General features: G+C 38.3%; 1 protein-coding gene across 3 annotated transcripts in view; it reads right to left on the bottom strand.

Moving 5' to 3' along the window:
- Positions 1-20,411, bottom strand: part of LOC134796803 (cadherin-86C) — a 113,603-nt gene that overhangs the window by 4,679 nt on the left and 88,513 nt on the right. For all 3 annotated transcript variants that reach the window (XM_063769036.1, XM_063769029.1, XM_063769032.1), the window contains exons 4-12: positions 17,552-17,796; positions 14,206-14,289; positions 10,476-10,601; positions 10,055-10,319; positions 2,143-2,335; positions 1,787-2,030; positions 1,031-1,616; positions 594-945; positions 225-510 (exon numbers count right to left, since the gene is read on the bottom strand). In XM_063769036.1, the coding sequence (XP_063625106.1) occupies positions 225-510; positions 594-945; positions 1,031-1,616; positions 1,787-2,030; positions 2,143-2,335; positions 10,055-10,319; positions 10,476-10,601; positions 14,206-14,289; positions 17,552-17,796 (2,381 nt within the window). The remainder of the gene's footprint in view (positions 1-224; positions 511-593; positions 946-1,030; positions 1,617-1,786; positions 2,031-2,142; positions 2,336-10,054; positions 10,320-10,475; positions 10,602-14,205; positions 14,290-17,551; positions 17,797-20,411) is intronic.

The raw sequence follows: 20,411 nt of genomic DNA, 5'->3' as shown, positions 1-20,411 counted from the left end.
ACAAATCAAAATACTGAAAGTTGTGGCTGTGGTAAAATAGGTAACAATTACTTTTACAATTTATTCAATGCAATTAACGAGGAACTAAATTCATATTTATATTTGTTTTTCTTACAAATTTTAGGTATAAAAAAACCTAACTAAGGTTAAGTAGATTAATAAATTACGTACTTATCAAATTTTATTACTATTAAGTAGATTAATATAATGCCAACTATACTTACAGATTCATCATCATTGGATGAAGTTTGGTCTCTATGTCCTTGTCCAGAATTTACTCCCATATTTGTGTCTAAATTAGAACCTGAGTTTGAGGCCGAATTACTATTTCCCGAGTTGGCGCCCGCATTTATGCCTGAATTTGAACCAGAACCTGTGTTAGATCCTGTGGGTAAATTACTTGCTGATCCAGTGTTGTAAATTGTTTTACTTTTCGCTAGTTGTTCCTCGAGCTTAGCAACATTAATAGCTGTGTTTCCTGTCATTCGTACTACAGCTATAACTTCACTTCTGAAATCAACAAATTGAATATTATTTTTAATAATAAAAATCATAATAATTGATACCATTTAAAATGCTTTATCATGACTTACTTTTCTTGACTAGACGCATGACCACTTGGATCTGTTACTCCATTATCGTAACCTTTATAAGGTTTAATTTCAATAATAGTGACTTTTCCTCCTGACAATGTACTTAAAAGCTCCTCTAGTTTCTGCCTATCAGGATTTGCTCCAGGAACTATGAAGGACATTGTCTTGGTCTTGCTTTCTGGAGGATATATTTTCACTGTTGTGGATGAAGATAACCTTGGGATGCCTAAGTCGTGTGCTCCGATCATTAGGACGTAATTCTCACTCTCTTGTTCATCATCAGACTGTCGCTTTTGTCGATGAACGTTTTGTTTCTTTGTTCTTTTTAAGGCTCCAAGTAGATACATTTCGCCTGTAATATAAAATATAACCGCTTTAATTGAGAACAGTGAATAAAAGCGCAAAATGTGGCATATAATTTATAAACCAGTTATTACCTGTTTCTTCATTGACTGCAAATTTACCGTCGTTATTTCCTTGCAAAATTGCATATCTTACTACATTATTTGGTGGTTCTGCATCTTTGTCAACTGCCTTGACGATTGCCGTTGACGTGAAGTTATTTAGACTTGGGGATAGTACGAATTCATATAAAGATCTTTCAAATTCTGGTGGGTTGTCATTTACATCTAGTAACTTAATAATTAATGGCACTGTTATTCTTAAACCTACGCCTTCGTTATCTCTAGCCTCTACTAAAAAATGCAAGTCTGGCATCGCCTCGCGGTCGAAGCCGTGGTTGTTTGTCGCAACCGTAATAACTCCTGATATAGGATCCAGGTTTAGCGACGTATTTAAATATCCTAATATGGCAGTGTATTGGATCTTCCCAAATGCTCCTGTATCAACGTCATCGGCAGCGACTTGTACAACACTCGTTCCAGCGGTTACGTTTTCATAGATCTCCACCTCATATGATGCCGCTAAGAAAACTGGAGGGTTATCGTTTACGTCATTTAAATATACAGTAACGTTTGCTGTCGCTGACAAGTTGGTTGCTGGACCAAGTTCCTGTGCTACAATCTGAAAATAAAAATGAATAACTAAGTTCAATTATTTTAAGTAGGTGCTAGTACGTTTAAATAATAAGTGTTGGGTAGAGACACCCAATAATGTTTGTTTTATAACATGTATTATCAAGAAGACATTAAATAGGCTAATAAGAAGCTACACGTAAACGGGAATGGTCGTACCTGAAACACAACAGACTTGCGGGCCTCAAAATCCAACATAGTGTTATCCCGAACTTTTATGATGAAAGGCGCATGTCGCTCGGCGACTGTCGGCGATATCTCAAACGTTCCGTTGTTGTTGACCAACGATAGCGAGAACACACCATTTTTACCAGCGTCATTGTCGTTCACTTGCGGGATGTACGGATCGTTGAAAGTTAGGGCTGTCCCTTGGGGTGCGTTCTCGTCCAGGTATGTCACGTAACTGGAAGATTTTGTTAAAAACTTTAGTGAGAATTTTAGTAATGAAGAAAACAACACAGTGTCACGCTTTATCTAGGGTGCTCTTGAAAACCGCCAGTAAAATTGACACTTACAACTGGTTTTCGAAGTACGGCGGAGAGTTTTCACGCTCGGGCAGTATAAAGGCCAGTTGCACGGTCGAGGACATAGCCTCGGGTTCCTCCCTGGACAGCCGAACCTCTTCAGCCACGACAGTGAGTAGGATGGGTGCGCCCGCGTGAGAGATAGCTGCTATGTCCTCGATCGGACGCTCTAAGGTTACCTCGCCTGGAAATAAGAGTAAATTGTTGTAGTAAATATTTTTTAAAATTGTCTTGTTTGGCCAATACACAGTAATTGGCCATTCCTAACAAATCAGAAAGAAACATGCCAATTGAAACCTTATTGTTAAGAGTGGCCAATTATTATGTAGTGGCCAATAACTATAGCAGTCACCCTAGTACATGGTATTTAGTTCACAAACTTGTCTTGCTGAATCAGAAATTGAAATGAAATCAATTAATTCCAGTAACTCATTAGTTAATTTAAGACGACCGGTCTGGCCTAGTGGATAGTGACCCTGTCTGCTAAACCGATGGTCCTGGGTTCGAATCCCAGTAAGGGCATTTATTTGTGTGATGAACACTAATATTTGTTCCTGAGTCATGGTTGTTTTCTATGTATATAAGTATGTATTTATCTATACAAGTATGTATATCGTCGCCTAGTACCCATAGTACAAGCTTTGCTTAGTTTGGGGCTAGGTTTGATCTGTGTAAGATGTCCCCTAATATTTATTTATTATTATTTTATTATTATTAATTGATGCTTCAATTGCAACCTATATTCATATTATTCATCCGAAAATATATAGGTAATATCAAAAAGAATAGATAGTATAGAGGGGTCCTGTCATTCTAAATTTTGTAGTCACTGTAAATTTACTGCCATCTATCGACACACGACTAAAACTCAAAATGAAAACGTATAGAGTTATCAAAAAATTTATATATATGGATAAATGATTTTATTATTTTTATATCATTTTGATCCATGTTCATTCACTGATATCTGTGTGTTAAAATTGTTAAATATGAAACGGTGTCGTCACGCCATCTAGCCGAGGATAGGCTAAAGGTGTGTGCGCCATCTATTCGAGAATGACTTTTACTTGAATTCCGAGGCACGTTTTTTCCTTAGACTTTATTCGTCTTATACGAAGTTACATATGTCTTTGGTAATATAAATCATTTTTAGGCAGGATCTTTATGAATACAAACAACGGAATGCGCTCCATCTATTATCTAACGCGAGAAGTACAGCGTTCACTGCTTCCCTAGAAGACCCATTTTTATCCGAAATAATAACGTATCCCTTCTCCGTGCAGGGAAGTTAAAGAAATGATTCATAGATGGCAGCACTTATATTTTTTGTCACGATTTATTTTAAACTTTACTTTTATTGTAAAACAAACTGTCGGTAGAAGTATAGGATTTTTTATTGATTTAGTACATTGACAAAAATATAATCTCTCATTTATGCGTAAAAATAACATTTAGTTTGTGATTCCTAGATGTTATTTTTTATATAATTTTTAATTTCACTTTGTTTCAATAATAGTAATTAAGTCAATATTACAAGTATCATATGATTGGATGACGTGTTTTAAATGAAATTAATTAATTTAGTATGTGTCAAATAAATGAAGAACATTTGTCAATCACAAACGATCTTTGGTGACTATAGGCAAAGACATATATAACTTCGTATAAGACGTATAAAGTCTAAGGAAAAAACGTGCCTCGGAATTCAAGTAAAAGTCATTCTCGAATAGATGTCGCACACACCTTTAGCCTATCCTCAGCTAGATGGCGTGACGACACCGTTTCATATTTAACAATTTTAACACATAGATATCAGTGAATGAACATGGATCAAAATGATATAAAAATAATAAAATCATTTATCCATATATATACATTATTTGATAACTTTATGCGTTTTCATTTTGAGTTTTAGCCGTGTGTCGATAGATGGCAGTAAATTTACAGTGACTACAAAATTTACAATGACAGGACCCCTCTATACTATCTATTCTTTTTGCTATAGGCAAACCTTTACATAGTATAAAATGGTGTTAAAACCAGTAGCTAATGCCGGTAAGAATATAACCCTGAGCAATGTAAGTCGAACAAAGCTACTATTAAGGTGGCGTCTTGCGTTTCATTATCCCAGCTAGTTGTCACCGAGAAGAATGTAGTTCGCAATTAGCATACAAAAGTGCTTTCCATGATAACCTTTCGGGCTCGTTTCTGACAACTGACGATGGCACGTCGTTAATTTGATAACGAGTGGGCCGGTACAATACCTTACCATTTGCATACCGTGATAAGTAATTAGAACTCAGAGAACCACTAAGTATACTTCGTTTTTTTAGGATTAGAAAATAAGTTACTAATAACCGATCTTCACGTGACGAAAAACACTTTTGAAACATAAGTCACAACAAGTAAGTTACATAGCAAATATGTTCATTTGTACATTCTTTTGGTTTCTTAAGTAATATTACAATTTTTTTTAAAGCAATTTCAATAAAAAGACACGTCAAGATTGTTTACCATTTTACTAAACTAAGTACCTATACTTCGATATGTAGGTCAAAGACCTTTTATTATATCATGACCGTGCACTGAAGATTTTTGACAAACCTTACACTCGTATAATCTGAAGCATATTTAGGTAGACCCTCTGTTATACAGGTTTGGGATTAGATACTGTTGCACGTGGCAAGACGAAACTCCAAAACCCACTCACAAGTCTCACAACACAACACGTAAATCAACACACTAGTAATTAGAACTACGGTAATTTGTGCGCTAACTTCCTAAATCCATTACCGTTATGCAAACGGCAGACAAAGTGCTTTGAATCTCGATTCCATTCAGTTCGTATAAGGTGTTCTGATTAATGCGATAAATTCGCGAGTATGCCTCTTCCAATATCGGGTAAGTTCCAATAGGGCTGCCCTACCCATTGTCGGTTTGTCGCTGTTGTCACAGACTAGCAGCAAAGTGCCGACAACGTCGAGTACAGTTTTACCCACTTCCAACTTATAGATTTATGGCAATCGGTATTGTTTTATCACTGTGTGCTAATTTCTTATTAATGTCACACTGTTACTATTTATGGATCAATTAGGGCCTCTAAACTAAAATGCACACCTACTACGGCAATAAAAAGAGCAATCGGTAACTAGTTGGACCATTGTAAAATGTCAATTGAGACCACAATTTAATCAATTAAATATTTTTAAATATATTTATGAGATATTATTAGCAATTTAGGTAGATATAGATAATGTTTTGTCAAATGCACATAAGAGGATAGATTTAATGGTTTATAATTTTTGACTTACTGAATCCAGTGAATCCCAAAGTAAAAGTAGAAAAAGTTAGATACCGCGTAGATCTAGTCAATTAACATCCCTATGTAGTAACGGTTTCTGCCAAGCGCTAAGTTTGCGTGGGCGGGCATACCTCTACTTTGCGATTTGAAGAGCACAATCCTACCTGTATTGTCAGACTTTCGGCCACTTACAATATTCTTATTTTTAGATTTAGGGGGAAATGGAACGCTAAATTATGAAGGAAATGTTATCGTTAATTTAAGGATTGAAATGTCTCCATGGTTTTAGATGTAAAGCTTGTTCACACGTCTCCTGGCCCGGAGGTCATTAAAATAATGCGAACCAACCGAAACGGGGTGTGGCGAGTGGCGATCTACCGGGCAATTAGCTGAAAATCGAGCCGTGTAATCACCCTGTACCCTGTAGTGGCCAGTGAAGCGATATGGACATGTGTGGATATAAACTCAAAGAGCAATGAAAGCCGGTTACCTTGATTGGAAATGTTCACATAAAGCCACCCGTTGTTGCTGTCGAGGATAGGAAACTATAGTCTTTTATAAGTTAAAATTTAACTTCCATGTTTTTAATCACTTTGCCCGTAACACCACGAGTACGAAATTCGTATCACGATAAAAATAAATATTTATTTACTTTGTGATTAACACTTCTTTAAATACATATCACATTCTTACAAATTACCTAATCTCTATCTACCCTAACATGACATATGTAGGTACTTAATTTAATACTTTAATTTTTTGAATACTAAAAATTTTGATAATATACAGTGTGGAAAGATAAGTCGGGCCCTGGAGGGAAACTACGTTAAATCCTTAATCTGGCTCATTTTACTTAAAGGAGACATTCCTTTATTTTTATAAAAAATAAGTTCAAAAACTAAAACCCGACTACTGCAAATCGCGCTCTAAAAAGTATGAAACAAGATAGAATTCTTATCTGAAATTATCAAACAGAAAATATTATAAATGTTATAATTTTTTTAATAAAAAAATACAACGTAATATAATTTACTACATTTATTATATATTTACAAAGATTCAGAGATAAATGTTATAATTATTTGATAAAAACATACAACGTAATATAATTTACTACATTCATTATATATTTACAAAGATTCAAAGGATCGCCGTGGTCGTATGCCACGATTATAAACTTTAAGGTAAAGTGGCATACGACCACGGCTATCCTCTGAATCTTTGTAAATATATAATAAATGTAGTAAATTATATTACGTTGTATTTTTTTATCAAATAATTATAACATTTATAATATTTCCTGTTTGATAATTTCAGATAAGAATTCTATCTTGTTTCATACTTTTTAGAGCGCGATTTGCAGTAGTTGGGTTTTAGTTTTTGATCTTATTTTTTATTTAATTAATTTTGGGGTCATGACTTCGTTACTAACTATTTGAAGTCACTTTATATTACTTTTTCGAGGGCATCCTCAGTACAGAAATGCATGCATAGCGCCGCATATATCGGGCTGCGCCATCCTTTGGCATGGAGGCGCTCTCGGCGCCCGGCTTTGGAACGTGTACAGTGCGTCTCGTATGTCGGGCTACGCCTGACTCTTTTAGTATGAGGGCGCCGAAGGCGCCCGGCTTTGGAACGCGTACAGCGAGCTTCGTACGTCGGGCTACGCCCGACTCTTTTAGTATGAGGGCGCCGAAGGCGCCCAGCTTTGGAACACGTACAGCGTGCCTCGTACGTCGGGCTACGCCCGACTCTTTTGGTATGAGGGCGCCGAAGGCGCCCGGCTTTGGAACGCGTACACTCCTTTTGCGTTGCCGTAGTCGGGTAAAAAAGAAACAAAACTGCATTCAAAGATTTTCTGAAACTCGCTTGCCTCGCCCGGGACTCGAACCGACTAAAAATTCCAAAACATAAACACTCGCAATTTTATTATACTAGTCGATACAGTTAATGTTAATGATAACATTTCTCCAAGAAACATTAGGTCTTTCACTCGTCTGTCGTATAAAATATCCATAAAATCTAATATATATATACTCAAGATTTTTTTAGACAAGCCAAATTGAAGAAAAAAAGAAAAATCTTAAAAAAGCTGTTTTGTTTCTTTTTCAAAATAAAGGAATGTCTCCTTTAAGTAAAACGAGCCAGCTTAAGGATTTAAGGTAGTTTCCCTCCAGGGCTCGACTTATCTTTCCACACTGTATATAGTATTTAAGGTAGTAGGTATTATTTGAGTGTTTCTCTACGTTCCGATAATTTATTTGTACCCTAAACCGTTTTATTCAGACTTTACTTATATTAGAAATTATGTACCTACATCGAGAAATTGCACATTGCGTTTCCTAGCTAAAACGAGTGTCAAATCGGTAGAAAGAGGGGTAAAAATGTATTCAATCAACTAAATCGATAAATATATTAGGCAATATAAATAATTTTCACATCGCTGGTGTTTAAAAAAAATAATAAATAGTGTAAAATAAAATTAGTATAGGTAAGACAGTTTTGTATACTTAATCTGAAAAGCCTTGAAGTCGATGATTATTGAACAAAAACATTTCGACTGCCGCGAAATGAGCTGGACATTTTGTGTGAATATCAGAACACGTCGGTTAAGACTAAGAGTTAAAATGTATAATGAGCTGCGTGCGGCTAAAATGGCTGAATATTAGTAAATAGTTTAGTTTTAACGAGTTGTATCAGAACTCAAACAAGGTCGCAAGAATAAAGATGAAACTTTACAAAGGACTTCGATCTAATTATCTTAACTAGGCACTTACATAGTAGCTAGACTGCACCGACAGTTGTGCTCTACGCGAAGGGACGTTCAAAGGCCCTTTATTATGAATTAAGGTAGGGGCAAACAATGGGTAAAGGCGAGACGACGGGTTTGGTCTAATGAGCCATTATGCTGCAAGGCTGTGGCAGTAGCGGTGTTCGCCGGCGATTCAGGACGTTACTCGAATAAGTATATAGGTACGAGTAGAACCTATGGATTATTAGACGCCGGATAGTATCGTACCGGCGGTGCCTTTATTTTGCCTGGTGTAATCTTTGGTTCCAAACAGCTTTATATCAGTAAACACAATACAACTTTGTATCAGTGTGATCAGTGTTAAGTAAAGCATACCAAAATTTGAATATTAGTTTTGACATTTCCTGAAATTATATAGGTAATATCAATCAATTTTGTCCCCATTTTCAAATTTCAACATTTGAAGAAAATGTATTCTTTATTTAGGTAAAAGTAGATTTAAGTATATCGCATAAATCGCGTAATATATCTAAACTGTGACCTACAAGTAACTTCAATCTGGGTTAATTATTATTTGTGTTTGATGTTCACACTGTTGTTTTAATTACGGAAGCAGAAAGTCAAACGAAAGTTATAATGCAACGCGTTGATTCAGGACTTCGCCTTAATGCCTTAACCATAATGACAACAGCTGCTATTTAGCTATTAATTGTCTTACTAAATGACGAAAGTTTGCCTGCGAAAGTTGAAGCCGTATAGAAGTTTTTGTTAAACGAGCGTGAACTAAATCTGATAGTGTTTAATAACAACGAAGTGGGTCAGATGGCTACCAGGGCTATAGCAAGGCTGTGGGAGTGGCGATAACAAAGTAGGATATCCTACGGAAGCCGCCGGACGTAAGACGGACGCGCTGATGTTATCAGGCTAAAAATGAAAACTACTCTAGTTTGCTGGTACTCTGGTGGAATCCAGGTAGCACGAGTAGATCAATAAATTAAATTATAAGCGTATTACTTATATCTACAACGGAACCCTAAAAATACGACGTATAAGTACTGTGTATTTGGACTGATTGTTTTTCTTAATGATAAAATAACCACCTACAAAACACCAGCATATTTTCTTTCAGGTCAAGACTGTAACAACAATAAGTTGGTTTAGTTCGTAAATTCAAGCAAAATTCAGAGGTAAAGGCAATAAGGTCATTAAAAAGGTAACAACCCCTTGCTTGCGTGAATGAAAAATCTTGTGAATACGACCGAGCGGGGGCAGTGCGTGGGTTAATAATTCCTTTTAGCCAGTTACGCAAATGTTTACCCCCAAGAGGGTTCTAAAACGCTGCACTTAGCCTTATATATAATAAGTATTTGCAGAGGTTCAAGTATTTTAAATAACGTGGGGCTTTTAGAAGGCACTTATTAAAGTCGCTCACTACGACTACTACTCATGAAAATTGCGTTGCGCATTTTACTTTCAACTCAATCTTTAATTACTTATGTGTTATATGGAAATCAACTTGTAGCTTTTTCAACAAGGAATGTGTACCACATCGTTTTGTATATGTGTGAACCGTTGTCATTTTGCCTATTTAAGCCAAACATCCATTAGCCAGATGGCGGCAACGGCTTGCAAAATTCCTCCTCTCTGCTTGCCTGCCTTCTATACCTGCCTTTAAAAATGCCGTACTCCATTCCTTCACATTTCACTAATGGACGTTGGGATTTATTCCGATTTACTGCGAAGCTTTCGACCAGAGTTAAATAACTGTTGACACTAATACCCTTGATTGCGTCCGACAGAAGTTGAGAGCTGTTGAATCCGAAAGTCAATTAGTGAGTTTATTCGCTTACCAGTAGTTTCGTTGATGTTGAAGAACGGTGTAAAGGGGTTGCCCTCTGATACGAGTCCGTATCTGATTTGTCTCGGAACCCCTTTGTCACCATCTTCAGCCCGCACCTTCACCACGACGTCGCCGGGAGTGACCTGGCGCGGCAGGTGCGTGATGGGGGGAGCCGACGTGAACACGGGAGGCATGTCCTGGACGTCCTGGATTACCACCACAACCTCCAAACTAGCTATATTTCGCGTGTCTTTCCCTATCTCCACATATGGGTCCTGCAAGTCATGCGCAACATTACGATCAATTACTATAAATCCACATTTCATTTTGACACGAATGGTTCGAAAATGCTTAACCGAATTGGATTTAAATCGTAATTAAGTTTAACCAGGTGATTAAGCTGAATGTTTTCGCATAATTGCATTCCTTACCACGGCTAATAGCGTCAAGTGGTACATGGACTGTGCTTCGAAGTCTAGTGGCCCGACGAGGAATATCTGACCCTCGGTGTTCTCAGGAGAGACGCGGCGCTGTCGAATCGCGAACAGAGGTGATCCCTGTGGGAAAAAGGATCGTTAAGAAAAATAGGTAATTGCTGCAAAAGAACGAGCTGGAGCCTGCCCAGATAATAGAGGGACGGCTTTAAAATTACAGTACGTACACGTAAGGACACGTTCGCCATTATTATAGCATTTAAGTGGCCGATAAAGCGACCTCAGGTTACGGGTGCCTAGCCATTCTCCACGGACTGTGAGAAATTTAACACGCCTTGAGTCTTCTTAATGCCTGGTAATTGTGCAACATCATCAACGCTGCTGCCGCGCGGCTGTCCGACCCTTCTCATTGCACACAATGGAATCCTGGAATCCTAGCGAAACCTTAAGAATTGCCATGATTTAATGTAAATTACGGTCATTTTAAGCTCCTTACTCCGTAATATACTTGTTCGGTATTTTAGTACCATTGTAAATCAACAAACATATAAACGAAAGTTACTTTTATTTCTATGGTTTTAATTCGGCTAATTAATAAAACGGACAGTGTTTACCAACTTATCTCATTGTGGATACGACTATAGTGGTCTTTTTCTGTTACCGATGTTTAAAGCAAGTAAAACTACACGTTATACATGAGTACTTACTAACTTCATAGTTATACACATTACGCCATCTCTAATGAAATCCCATGTATACCTATTGAAAAATGGAAACCCGATTTTACGTTGAACCGCTTAACACGTATTGGGTAATCCAAGTATCCAGTTGGATAATTCCTAGAAGAGTGAATTGATTACATCTACATGTGCAGCGGGTGCATACCTAATTTGCCTTACGTCGGCGCACGCCACGCTACTAAAATTGTAAAATGAAATTTGCGGGATCCATCAGCGCGATACGGGTGGAAACGGGCCTTCAGCGCGAAAGCTCATTATGTGGTTATAGCGACGCGTATCAAACAAGGAACTGTGAAGCGAAAAAGTCATTAGACGCCTAATCATCGCCTCGTATCACGTCTCATTATTTGCGTAATGAACCGCGTTTGTATAGTGTTCTCGGCTGTGCCTAAGTGATCATGACTATCATGAGTTTACACCAGGAACAGAGGGCCTACCGCAATAGTAGTTTGTGTTACAAGGGATCAAAATGATTTATTTCCGTCAAGGGCGTACATTGAATCCTGAATGAAGCGATGGATTCTACAATAGAATCCCGAACGTAGTGAGGGATTCTAAAGTAGAATCCTAAGCGTAATGAGGGTGTTAACGCCCAAGACGAAATAATTTTGATACCGTGTGACACATACTGCTTTTCACATCAACTATGAGGAAAATAAAAAAATAAATAAATGAGGAAATTATCATGTATCAAAACATTATTTAAGCAAAAAAATTGTATGTAATATTTAAAAAAATGTGTCCTAGAACAGAAAAGTACAACTTTGATCCCTCCTAGCAGGGAAGAAAAGTACCACTTTGATCCCTCCTAGCGGGGAAGAAAAATCCCTTTTTCGAATAGGTGATGTGAAAAAATCGTTGTTCGCTAATTGCGGGCATCTTTCCCTGTCACTCTAATTACGCCTTCGTTGTAGTAAAATAGTAATTTGCGAATTTTGGTTTTCGCGGTAGGCTCTTAGTTACCGCGTAGGTAGTAATTAGGTATAAATTAAAATTAAAATATCGCCTAAATTTTGCAATATTCTTTTACCTAATAGGTACATAATGTTAATATTAGATTTAGACCGTTTTGGTAAGGACACTGATTAAACGATTGAGGGCCAGTTGCACCAACCACATTTGACAGACTGATCAACGTAAGCCGGCGCGCCCCAGCGCTTTACTAACTTTCCATACATAAAAATTTAGCGAACTCTTTAACGATACGAACAGTTTGGTGCAACCGACCCTAAGTAACTGAATGTAATGCAATAGTTAGGGGAGAGGGGGGTAGCCTGGTACACTTTTTACATTAATTGTCATAGTTCAAAATATTACCTATTGAAACCAGTTTTAAGCCTCTACACAACAACCTACGTTATTAACCTATGTAATTACTGCATTTGCACATATATAAAGCTAAAGATAACAGTACAAATTAGATTTTTGCAACTCAAGGAATAATGTTCGATACTGCCCCAATAGTGGGTAGCTTTGAACTTACATGGGGCAGATTTGAAAAATGGGCTGTAACGGCAATAATATCCAGATATACGCATTTTTTTTATCTGTACTTGGTACAATTTGCCACTAGAAATAATCGTGTTAACAGTTTACTCGTATAATTTGGAGTTACAACAAAGATGGGGTAATTTTGTACATTCGTGTTTTTTGGAGTGTTCAAAGGTGCCTCAGTGGGGGTACCTTTGAAAAGTATTGAAATCTTACTAAAGCTACCCCCTTGAGGCAGTTTTGCACATACCATTTTTCAAAACTACCCCAATAATGTTTTAACAGCGGATTATATGAGTATTTATTATATTTTGGTTCTCTGTGATTCTCTTTATTTTTATAATTCCTTACCATTTTTACCTCATTTATTTATAGAATACTAATTTAATATTTTTTAATATTGTACCTAAATACAAAATTCTAATAAATATTATATTAAACATGACTAAACATAATAAGTACTGGACCACTTAGTTCATGGAATTTAGGTAAATGCATTATGAGCATACTAAAATAACTAAAATATTATTACGATTTCAATTTACATACCTAAATGCCAGTCAATATCGGGGCAGATATGAACATTTCTTATGGCTGGGGTAGTTTTGAACAGACTGCTAATCAAAACTGCCTCCCATTTATTTTTCATAACTACCCCAACACCTACTTAAAAAAATAAACGTCGTTATTTTGTAGAAACATTGCAAATTTTGATTATTCATCCTTCGTCACTAAACATAATAAATGGTTCTATCTAATAAATTAAGTTTCAATAACCACTTCCTTCAAATACAGCCTGAGAAACCTTACAAATCTGCACAAATATCGCTAACGGGTAGCATCGAAAACAAACTAAGCCACTGGTTCGTTCATGTTCTGTCAAACTTCAAATATGTCAGGTGACAGTTGTGTGGGTCGATGTTGCAAGCCCAAAATATGGATTTGGATCATTAACACATCAAAAATACATTTTTAATCGCATTTGTTCTAAGCTGCCTCCAGTGATAGCTACCCCCCTCTCCCCTACCTACCTATATAATTAATAACGGTCGCTGGTTTGATTTATTATTCTCTATTATTTTTACTATTCGAAATAACACAAACCCCCAAAATGTTATCCTCATAATATGTGTAAATAGTGATTTATATGTTCAGCTATATGTTATTCCGCAAAATACATATAAGAAACGGTATACCGTATGATACATATTCACCTCACAGAGTACGGCTAATTGTTAATTAATTAATTTACACCCAATATATACTTACAGCTCGCTTAAATTCATCATCTCACCAAAGGATTAAGTACGATTAAAGGTCCTTGTATAAATTACCCAGTTTGTTGCTGGTCCCATACTGGGATACCCTCCGACGATTGAGGGGGTTTAAATCTTCTCGAGGCAGAGGTGTAGGGTTGGAGCCGGTGTAGCTTGACGTTCATAAGCGCATTGTAATATGCCTACTTGAATAAACTATTTTTTATCTTTATTTTTTACCCATAATTCCAGTTCCAAAGGCTTCGGCGACAGAGGGTTCTTCCTCGCGATCACGAACTCCAGGTCCGTGCCTCGCTTTGCGTCCTGCAAAAGAGTTTTTCCTAAAGAAATTACGAATGCAGTGAATGGGAATCTCTACTTTTAGTCGGATTAAATATACGGCCCGATTCAAACTTTAAGATACGTCAGTTAATAGATCTAGAAACGATATGGATTAGGTATGTTAGTGTCAAATGTGATGTTTCTTCAAACAAAAACGTCACTTTTGACACTGACACATCTAATCCAAATCGTTTCTAGATCCATTAATTGACGTATCTTAAAGTTCGAATCGGGCAGATAGACTTCCAGAGTAAAAAGTAAAAGCAGCGCTCTGAAATGGAAGATTTAAATTATGACTAAGACGGTTTAACAAGGTACCTACTTCTTTTTAGTATAAAGATGACATTCGGATGTTAACGGTAGCTGCATTACTGTTGCGACAGTAGGTAATGCTGCGGGTTTGAAGCCGCCGCTGTATCTGTCAATTTAATATAGTAAAGTTAGATAGAACGTCATGATCGAGGCAGTAATGCGGCAGCGAACGTCCCTAGAACGTCATGATCAAGGCAGTAATGCGGCAGCGAACGTCGCTAGAACGTCATGATCGAGGCAGTAATGCGGCAGCGAACGTCGCTAGAACGTCATGATCGAGGCAGTAATGCGGCAGCGAACGTCGCTAGAACGTCATGATCGAGGCAGTAATGCGGCAGCGAACGTCACTAGAACGTCATGATCCAGGCAGTAATGCGGCAGCGAACGTCGCTAGAACGTCATGATCGAGGCAGTAATGCGGCAGCGAACGTCGCTAGAACGTCATGATCTAGGCAGTAATGCGGCAGCGAACGTAGCTAGAACGTCATGATCGAGGCAGTAATGCGGCAGCGAACGTCGCTAGAACGTCATGATCGAGGCAGTAATGCGGCAGCGAACGTCGCTAGAACGTCATGATCGAGGTACTTAATAATGCGGCGGCGAACGTCGCTATTAAGTAGTAATGAAATTGACAGATACATCGTCGCTTAAAGGCCGCAGCAGTAATGTCGCAACATTAATGCAGCTGCAGTTGCCATTCGAACGTCACCTTTAATAAAATTGTGAAATGGTAAGAGATTATTAATCAAAATCAAGACTTTTTAATACATGTACGGGTTTTTTTGGTTTCTGAACACAAATTAGCAATTCTGTGTGTCTGTACGTTTGCTATAAACTTAGGCAAGTAAACTAGACCGACATGGCGCCATTTTCACGAATATAACTATGCAATATTTTCGGGAATATTTTAATATAAGTACTTTTTATGTATGTACTTACATAGGTAGCACGCACGGTGCGGTTCGCTATTGGCATACAAATAGACTATCTCAATCAGCGTATCATTTATAAAGCTTCATTTTTTATCCGCTGGTAATCATTATGTCGCAAAGAAGAAAATGTGTTTATATATTTTGTCTCTCATTGGTGTTGACGGTTGTTGAAGTTTGAAGAGGTCTTACAGGTATTGGGGCTGGTCCAAAGTTTATATTGAAGCACTATCTGGTCATTTCATTCTTATGTAATTTGCCATTTATTACTACATTTCAAATAAGTAGCTGTTCTGACAGTTTGCCAAATCAAATGGATGCCAGAGTACCTACAGTCGACGTCAAAGATATTTGTACACTTTTCGCCTTATTACAAAGGAGTAAGGTGCAAAAGTGTAAATATATATTTGACGTCGACTGTACAGTTTGCGTAAATTTTATTTTCATTAGTTGAAACGTATTGTGTTCTTAAACTTAACGCTTTGAATGATGCGTGACAGTTAATAGAGAGTTAATTTAAGGGGGAGGGTGCGTTCGTCATCATCATTAATCACATCACATCAGGCTGACGCCGGCTCATTTGAGCCACGCTCTCATACGGTAATCGCACCAGGTGCCTTTAACACTGCTACCTACTAGATATGAGGAGACATATAGAATATATTATAAGGAGTTCATTGTCAACCGTTAAACAATATAGTTTAAACGTAAAATGAATTCTAGAACATTGCATCATGTTATTCTCTCTATTTATTTTTCTTCTTAAGTTAGGTTGTTTATAACATGAATATAAAAGTAAAATACAAAAGCACATAAAAAACAATAAAAATACATATAAACACATTATAAAAAACCTAACCTAGGGTGCCGCCGGCAGCGGGGCAGGGCCCAAGCTGCCGGCGGTCAGGGCCGCAGAGTGAGGAATCGACGTACTATACGCGCTGTGTCCAAAATTACCGCCTTCTGCATCTGACCCTTGATCCAACCACCCAGCGAGAGTCTCTCTAGGTGTTGGTCGAGACTCTTCGCTATGAGACCGTTCGCTGACACGACTATAGGAACAACGATCGTGGAGTCAACATCCCACATGGCGGTTATCTCGGCATCATGTTATTATTATTATACAGCAAAAAATAATACAGCACAAAACAAGGCAATCAAGTTTGTATTGTATATTTATATTTTTTGTCGACAATCTTACACAGATCGACCTAGTCCCAAACTGAGCAAAGCTTGTACTTTGGGTACTAGGTGACGATAAACAAACTTACATAGATAAATACACACTTGAAACATAGATAACATCCATAACTCAGGAACAAATATTCGTGATGATCTGGTGATCACAAAAATAAATGCCCTTACCGGGATTCGAACCTGGGACCTCCTGATGCTTCATAAGCAGGGGGTCACTACCGACTAGGCCAGGAGGCCGTTGCCGTATACCTACTTAGCAGAAACCTAGACCATACAAGTTTGTACAGTAAAGTTTAGTTTAATATCTGTCGTCGTTGTCGCGTATTTTAGTTCAAATTAAATGTCTCATCACTATAACTTAGTAATTTCTGAAACTAATTTGACGCGAACCATTTCGTAATTGTATCTAAGGTAACCCTTATAATCTCATTATCCACTCTGTCTGTGGCTCTTTTAATTTACACCAACGCAGACAAAATTAAATAAGCGTGACTTACCTCGACAACCGGGATTAAGGAAAATGCGATAAAACATAGGATAAGGTCTTATCTTCGCGACAAAAAGTAAATTTAAAACGATCCGAGGAAAAGAAATAAATGACTTTATATTTTTTTTTTGTATAAGTAATCAAATTGTTTAAAAAAATACAATTGGTGTCCTATTCAGTCCCTTTAAGAAAACTTCGGGACCAAAAACGTATTTTACATACCTATCCACCAAGTTCAACTCTTAGGAAATTAAGTATCAATACTAAACTTATTGGGAAATTTTGATACTAGTTCATCAGGAGGTTGAGCACCACATACCTCAGGCACCAAGACGATAGGTGGCTGGTGCGGGAATATGGTGTCCCTCGGGGTGGTCGCATTGGTCCCGGTGATGGAGCAGGCGATCCTGCTGCTGCGGCCCCTGGTGTTCCTCACGGAGAGCCTGAAGTCCACGTAGCGTCCGGGCTCGAGTCGCCGGAGGAGGATCACGTTGGCTTGGCACACGGAGTTGTAGCGGGTGCATGGCAATGTCTCGACGCCGATGTCCAAACGACCCATTTGACCTGCGATTAAACAAATAAAATTAAAAAAAAAAACGTCAAGAAGGTATTGGTGCACACGAGGTACACTCAGGGGCGTATTTTGAAATTTGGCGCCCCGGGCCAATACGTTTCGCCGCCCCAGAAGTCAAGGAAGAAAAGCAAAATGCGATCCGATGCCGCCCCTATATGCCGCCCCTGGGGGTTGGCGCCCCGGGCCATGGCCCGGATGGCCCTAGGGTAAATACGCCCCTGGGTACACTGCGACAAATATCATATTAAGTTGGATTTTAACGTTGAAATGCCCTTTTCGATGAACGAGATACTAAACCGCTCTGGCGTGACGCTGACACTTTCATTGATAGTGCGGCACAACAAAATTAGGAATAGGTAACTGGAATTGAGTAGAAAGCGGTCGGATGCCGAATAACGGGAAAACAAAGGTTTGATTGATAGTAATTGAAAGTGCTTTGTTTTAACAGTTCGATAACGTTTTCTGGTTGGAGTAATTGCGATATAACCTATTTAGTCGTGCGGGATGGTTTATTAAGCGTGGTGAATTCATGAGAAAACAGTACAGGTTGGCACAAAGATATATACCTACGTTGAATTTTTTTATTGCGGCATATTGTAAATTAATAACATTAACATTTTGTTTAAGTTAATACGTTTTGTTTTAGTTAAAAATGATTGAACTTTGAATTTTTTAAGACTTTTTGTAAAATACGTGAAACTAAGAAAAAAATCTTTGTTAACGTATTTTTGGGCCAACCTGTACTTTATATTATTCAGTAGATTCTCGTATTCAGTACAGATGTATATAACTATAGGTACTAAGTACATTTAGACTAGTCCAGACTTAGCAATATAGAATAAACCGCCCCTTGCTCTTTCCCTTTGTACCTATTCGTTCCTCTCCCTTAAATTTTGTGGTAGTAAAAAAACATCTTTTTTTATTCATCTTGACATGTTGCTTAGCTAGCGTAGGAGGGCGCTGCCCACTCATATCAAACTCTAGCTCTAGAGTTCCTGTTTGATGCGGACCCAGCTGTCAGCATATAATTATATAATCCATCTTAAAAAATCAACTGCTCGCATCGGATGTCGAAGGGATCACAGAATACTATAATAGCGGCCCTGATGTTTATGCCTCCACAGTTAAAATTAAAGACCTCACTGTTGTGAATGTATATAAACCACCAACGTGTACATGGTCAACGAATATCCCCATCTCCTCACATCCCTGCGTGTATGCGGGTGACTTTAATAGCCATCATACCATGTGGCGTTACAACAGGACCGACCAAAATGGCATCCAACTGATGGAATGGGCAGAAAATAACAATCTCCACCTTGTCTTTGATGCGAAAGATAGGGGGTCCTTCAGGTCTGCACGCTGGAAAAAGGATTATAATCCTGATCTTACTTTTGTTACCGGTGACTGTAACGGAATGCCTCTCAATACATCTCGCAGGGTCCTTACAGATTTCCCAAACAGCCAACATCGTCCAGTACTTGTGGAGAATGGAATCAGAAAACCAATATCGAACTCGATGCCTCTACCTCGATGGAATTTCCAAAAAGCTAAATGTCCCGGGTTCACGGCAGGCATGGAGGCCGCAATACGATGGATACCTCCTGTGGCAGAAAACTACAAACGCTTCTCCAATCTTCTGTATGCTACAGCAAAAAGGAACATTCCAAGAGGTTACCGCAAATCATATACCCCCTGTTGGTCGCAAGAGAGTGAACAGCTATACAGAGATTACATGAGAACCGGGTACCATGAAGTAGGTGCCGAACTTATCCAGTCGCTAAATGAGAATAGACGAGAAAAATGGATTAAAACAGTTGAGGCCATGGATTTTAAAACGTCTAGTAGAAAAGCCTGGAGAGTCCTAAACAAGCTAACTGGAAAATCAGGGTTCAAGTCCAATTCAGCATCACAACTACTTACTAACTCCATAGCAACCAGAATTGTCGATGTGTCTCGAGTGAAAGGCCCAAAACTAGAAACCAAAAGCATCAATCTCCAGGCTTCCCAATTTAAACCTACGTTGCAGAACAATGATGAGCCATCATGTGACTTCACGCAAGATGAAGTGGACCAAGTTCTTAAACAACTGCCTCTTGGAAAGGCGTCAGGTATCGATGGCATCTGCAACGAGTTTTTGAAACATCTTGGGCCAAAATGTCGGAGGTGGCTTCGGGCATTCTATTCTAACATGTTACAGCGAAATACACTGCCGCCGGGCTTCAACCGCTCAAAAGTGATTGCTATACTTAAGCCAGAAAAGGACCCTCAAGACCCAAAAAGCTATCGCCCTATAGCACTTTTGAGCTGCGTGTATAAAGTCCTTGAAAGGCTGATTTATACTCGTATAAGACCGCTTATAGACAATGTCACTCCAGTAGAACAAGCAGGATTCCGCAGCGGACGAAACTGTGCAGACCAAGTACTTTCGCTAACAACCCACATAGAGGCGGGTTTCCAAAATAAACTAAAGACCGTCGCAGTTTTTATTGACCTGTCAGCCGCGTATGATACTGTGTGGAGAAAAGGCCTGATGTATAAACTTATGAGGACGGTGCCCTGTAAAAGATTGGTGGGGCTTATCAACAATATGCTGAGTAACCGT

This window comes from Cydia splendana, chromosome 1, assembly GCF_910591565.1.
Source record: "Cydia splendana chromosome 1, ilCydSple1.2, whole genome shotgun sequence".
In the NCBI taxonomy this organism is placed as follows: Eukaryota; Metazoa; Arthropoda; class Insecta; order Lepidoptera; family Tortricidae; genus Cydia; species Cydia splendana.
The sequence above is the reverse complement of the archived record's forward strand: the minus strand, read 5'-3'. Positions and strand labels throughout refer to the sequence as shown.